The sequence below is a fragment of the Limulus polyphemus genome, unplaced genomic scaffold (genome assembly GCF_000517525.1).
Source record: "Limulus polyphemus unplaced genomic scaffold, Limulus_polyphemus-2.1.2 Scaffold8, whole genome shotgun sequence".
Taxonomy (NCBI): Eukaryota; Metazoa; Arthropoda; class Merostomata; order Xiphosura; family Limulidae; genus Limulus; species Limulus polyphemus.
Window position 1 is genome coordinate 1483965 of NW_013665618.1, and position 5952 is coordinate 1489916.

A 5952-nucleotide genomic window follows, 5' to 3' on the forward strand; every position below is an offset into this window, starting at 1 on the left:
AAATAAAACTAAAATCAAGATACAATAAACTAAATATTAAATCGTTATTTTTTAGTTCCTTGTTTTAGTGACATGCCATATTTTGCAGTAACATCCATTCATTGTTTAAGTGCAGTATTTTCAACAATTTTCACTACTTGTTTATGATTTTTCCTTATAAAATTTTATTTATACATGCTTACTTCTATTAGTATTAACCATTTTCCTACTGGCATGATGCCATTGTGTGTTATACTATGCTGTTGTCCTTTGCTATAGAGTAAAATGTGAGGAAGCAAAGTGTGTGGGATTCAAACACTTGCAGTTTTGCAAATCTTCAAAATTTACCAAAATTTTTAGGTCATACAGTAAAAATTATATATGTATTTTAGAAAATCAATACTTATGACTACAGTACTAATTTATGTTCATGCACACATAAATGTCTTTCTAATTAAAATAATTTGTACAATAAATTATAAACTCTTAATAATGTTATGGTTATATCACTATTTTTTTAAAATTTCATTCAGTATCAAACTACTCAAATCATCCATATGCTGAATAAACTTCATTTAAAAAAGAAAAACATGCAAAAAATAACATTACCTAATCTGAAATACATCTAATAGAATATATGTATTTCTAAGGTTTTAAGAAAAGAGAAAAACTAATATTATATTTAACCCTGAAAAGTTATCACATACATTGAGAAAACTTTATTCAGAACATTTCCTTTTTGTATTTAGCTATAAAGTGATGAACACATTATGTTGTTATTGGTTGCAATTTAAAGTCTTTATCACCTGACTTTTTTTTTAGCGTTTATTTTAACTGAATGGACGACAAGTTGATAGTCAGAAAAATCCCAGTACGCTGTTGCGTGGAAGCCCATGTTGGTCAACACAACAATATATTCACAGAAAGCAAACAATGTATACACTACAAAAGCAATGAAAATAAAGTAATTAAAGTATCATTTTAGGCTACTGTTCTCAGCTTTAGTACAGAAATTTGTATTATTTATGCATTTCTTTTCTGACTATTGAAGTTGAAATAAACATTAAACTATACCAATATTTTCTATTTTTAATACATTACGTTTTCTTGATTTAATAATTATTTAGTGTATTACTAGATGTAGTTAAAACGTTTGCAACACGAGCATTAAGAGATAAGTTAATATTGCAAAATCAATAACATCATTTAGTGAAAATTTGCAAAAGTAGTTTTTCCTCTCAGGGTTGAAAATTGTTGTAAAAAAGTAAAATCACATTTTATTACACACATATATAGCTGCTACCAAAACATTGGTAAATTTAAATTTCATTTATATGAAATAATTCTTTTATGTTGCTTATTCAAAGTCAGTCTGATATACCTTTAGGGAGCACATTTAATTTAATGTGCGTGTTTTGAAACAAATATAGTAATACTGTTTCAGGATCAGAAGACTTTACCTACTACTGATTGGAAAATTAGAATCTTTTATCATGGGCAAGGTTAACTATTTCAAATGAAAACAAAACAAGAGAGACCTACAAGCAAAGTTAAAACACAAAATAGTCTTGACGAAGAGCTCCATTTTTAAAACATGCATTTAAAATCAAAAGTATATGGCCACTTTATTAATAGCTAAACTTGAATTTTACTTAAAAATACAAGATAAAATTAATTCACCTCCTGCTTCACAATACCAGTTGTGTCTCATAAAGAAATAGCAAGCTCCAAGAAGAGCTGTCACATTCATGGTAGTGAGGACCAACTTTGTTTTTAATGATTTTTGTTCCTAAAAAAGAAAACTGGTTAAACTTTAAGTATTCCACTTTTTCTCTTTTCACAAATATTTTACTACGATCTTATAACAGTGTATTTAGTCATCGTTTAAAACAAAAACAATTATGAATCCCTTTCAAATCATGTGTAAATGTTTCCTCCTACACAGTATTCATAATCTGAACTGTTATGCAGATTTTGTGTTCTGTAATCAACTTAGTTATATACAAATATTTGAGGAATTGAGGAAAGCCCCCCCAACTTACCAAGGAAGCACCCATGAACAGACGAGACTTGGAACAAGGCAGAGGAATGGGAACCCCAACCATGGTCAAGTCTCTGTCGAGCCACCATGCAAAATCAGCCCTGATCCCAGGTGGAAGGGAGATGGAATGGTCCAAGAGATCGTGGGAGAAATTCCACTGGTTAAAAAGTATTCAATGAAGGTAATGCATGTGAACCCAACCCAAGGGAATGAGAGCTTCCAAGGAGAAGATAGGGCTGTTGTGACTGCCTATTCCATATACTGGAGTTCAAATGGAGAAGGCTGGGCTTGACTGTGATGGGAAGAGAACCATCAAATGAATAAGATACTACGAGGAGTTAGTAAAGGGCTTCTCCAACTTGATTAGAAACCTCACCCAAGCAACTTTTCGAAAAAGTAAGCAGGTGTGAGTGACTGACTGGGTATGGGAAAATGTTAGCAAGTGAAGATGATCTGCAAAGGAGCGTACTACACAATAAAATACATACGGAGCTGAAAAAAACTGAACAGCAGCACCCAGAACTGGAAAACAGAACCTTCATAGACGAACCAAAGAAAAACAATGTGACACTGAGGCAAAAAAAAAAAACTACCAAAGTGAAAGGTAAGACTCAATGGTGAAACGAGGTGTCTCCCAATAAAATACACAGCCAGAACAGAGCTATGATGGGAATCCAATCTTCCTTGTTTTTGGAGACAACACAAAGATGGGATTAAAATTTCAGTTAAGCAGGTACCACCCATTTGATAGCTCCTTTTTGTAGTAGGTCTCGACCAGACTCAGCAAGACTCTGTACAAGGTATGATACCTCCTATGAGGAGTGAAGGAGATCTGAGAAATGGATAGAGAGGAGCAAAATGGAAAGCAGAAACCTGCAGATATAACCCATATAACTCACAGAATTGTCATGAAGTGTAGCCAAAAATACACATAAACTAAACATATTTGGAGAAAGGACTCATTACTAACAAACTAACAAAACTTAGAAAAGTGTAGAGTCTACAAAGTATAGAAAAATAAATACAAAAGAATAAGTAACACTGAAATTACTAAACCACTAAAGGAACTTAGAAGATAAATGACCCTTAAATATACAAGTACACTCAAAGAAACTACAAGATAAAGGACACAAAATTAAAACCTACCCTGAAGAATATGAGAATAAAAACGCACCCAGTTAACAATAACTATGTTTGACTCAAAACTAATACCCAGTTAGATGTGACTAGTAGTAAAGAAAAGGAACTTACAAACTAAATAACATTAACAGAGAAAAGAAGTAAAACTTTAAACAAAAATAAAAGAATAATCAAACTACACACACAAGTTTAAACTAAAGTAACTAAGATGGTAAAGAAGTATAAAAATCTTATTTACTCAACATAGAGCAGAGAAAGTATGAATGACCTAAATTATCAAATGTGGAAATTAGATTGATCCACACTAGCTCACATAATCTCAATGAACATGGGGATACCTAGGGGGTAGGTATAAAAACACACTGAAAAACTTACCACAGGTCTCCTGGAAAAAGACCAATACTTAACACAGAAGATAACGTGGAGATGCAGTATCAGGTGGAAAGTGCCGTAAAAAGACAATTTCCACATAGTAGTTCTATCTGTCTGCACAAAAAAACAAAAAAAACGTAACTTGAAAGGAAAAATCATCGGCCCAAATGTAAGATATGAGCTCCCCGTGAACTAAAGCCTGTGCTTTCCCAGCAGACATCATAGACCCTGAGACATAGGACAAGTGTCAGAACCATTGTCTACTTATGGCAGGAATTTCATCATCCTCAACATTCAATCTCTAATTCATGTGAACAAAGTAGAATTCTGAAAACAGAAACATTTCTAAAACAAACAAGTAGAAACAAAGAAATAAAACACAAGAAGCAAATCTTGAAGTTGAAACTGATATAAACTTGTGATCAAGCACAATCGAAATTTTGTAGTCAAATCTAAATACTAGAATGCCAACTGAGAAAGTGAGGATTGTGCTGCAATGGTATAGGGAGCTACCTGCACTAATAGAGATGGTGCAGTATGATTGATGGAGGGTAGTCACATGATCAGCATATGTTGCTGCAATGGTGCAAAAATGAAAGGGTATAATAGACTGGTACGCTGTTGAAAATTTTAGCAAAGCTTAGAGGGCAAATTAAGGTCAAGATAGGTTTGGGTGAGAAGGTAGTGCCATTTTGGAATTACCAATACTACTATTTGTCTCTATTTTCTGAACCCTCTACTGCAACTGAAGATTTCTTTATAAATTCACCTCTTATTCATTCTTAAACATAAAAAAACTAACCTCTGACACTTATTTTAGAGCTTTTAATGCCCTGCCGCTCTTACAGAAAACTACATTTACCAACAACTGTTTTCTTCATATAAAGACTTTCTTCCTTCTTTACTAAAACCATTTACAATATGACAAAATTTTGTAGAGGATTTAATTTCTGAGAACCACAGAAGCTATTTAACTAGCTTTAAAATGATAATTTGGTTTTGAAATCTAATTTTCCATCATTTTTTTAATTACTTAAATATCAGCCAACATGTGAGCTGAATTACTTTACAACAAATACTAGAACTTTTTCTTCAATTGGCACTGTTAAATAGTGGCAAACTATTGAAAAACATAATACAGAATGAAAAATTTTATGTATAAAAACCAATGTGGTACATACCTTCAATAATCTGATAACTGTAAAACCATTTTTAAATTTTATAATTTTTGATCATTCATAAGTACTATTATAATACATCATACTTGCATGCTTTTATATATAAGTTTTTTTTATTAATTTTTGTTTGTTTGTTAACTTAGTTCTCAGTCCTATGATTTCTTCCTGACACAATTGTTAATTACATATCTTTAGATGCACTATTAAAAAATTAAAAACCTGATACTTCAACTTACACATTTTGTAAAATTTAATAAATAATTAAAATCAACATTTTATATTTACACAATTGTAAGAAATTTACTGAAGCCATCAATGGCTTCCACTTTAAAAGCATACACTACATGTACATTTCAATGACCTCTACGTCGTCTTCACACACACTATTTACTTATTGATAAATGTTATAAAATTAAAACCCATGTTAAATTATCTATACAATTACTCTGAAATAGCTCACCAAAAGTGTCAGTTTTCTTCTGAATGTATATCGTGGTAAAATACATGACAGGAACATGTAAAAGCACGAACTCAGCACAAATGTAACAAATAATTTCACATGAGCAGCTGAAATACAGAAATAAGTCATATTATACTGCAAATGTTATTTTAAAAAACGTAATCAAACATTTTGTAGATCAAATTGTAATCCTATTTTTAAATGAATAAATATGTACTTAGAGGTATTGTAAAACAAATTCAGTAATGGATCCAGGACTTACTCATGGAGTGGTAATCCTTGCAAGAGAGTGAAGCAACTTAGTGGGGATGAAGCCCATCTCCCTCTCAGTAGCTGAAGCCTTTTCATAAATCTGTACATCCAGGAAGCTTGATGTAACTGGTAAATATGTCACCATGCAGTCATAGAGAACATACAGTTGTTGGGGTTGAGGTGTAAGGGTACAAGATCCCCCCCCCCCCACCTCTACCCATATACACGGATCCCAAGGCTGCAAACCTAAATCTATTTCCTTACAAAATAATATATGGATAAAAAGTAACTATTTGGTATTTCATGGATGGCCTTTCACACTCAATACAGAAAAAAAAGTAAAAATTTAAATCCACCCTTTATTTTCAGGAAATCATTGATTCTTCTCTTATACTCTTCTATAGTGCTGGTCTCCATTACTGCTAATTTCAACTTCTTCTGTAGCTTTTTCCCGTATCGATACGGGGTCGCTATTTTTGGTGTTGGCAGGGTTTTTAAGGCCGGATGCCCTTCCTGATGCCAACCATCTC

At 32.3% G+C, this 5952-nt stretch overlaps 1 protein-coding gene across 2 annotated transcripts in view; it reads right to left on the reverse strand.

Annotated features, from left to right (window-relative positions):
* Positions 1–5952, reverse strand: part of LOC106478028 (post-GPI attachment to proteins factor 2-like) — a 48828-nt gene that overhangs the window by 22872 nt on the left and 20004 nt on the right. Inside the window, exons 4-6 of one of the 2 annotated variants that reach the window (XM_022381590.1) lie at positions 5171–5277; positions 1660–1768; positions 693–921 (exon numbers count right to left, since the gene is read on the reverse strand). In XM_022381590.1, coding sequence (XP_022237298.1) covers positions 782–921; positions 1660–1768; positions 5171–5277 — 356 coding nt within the window. In that variant the 3' untranslated portion in view covers positions 693–781. Of the gene's footprint in view, positions 1–692; positions 922–1659; positions 1769–5170; positions 5278–5952 lie in introns of those variants that run through there. The other variant, XM_022381594.1, reaches the window with a different exon arrangement.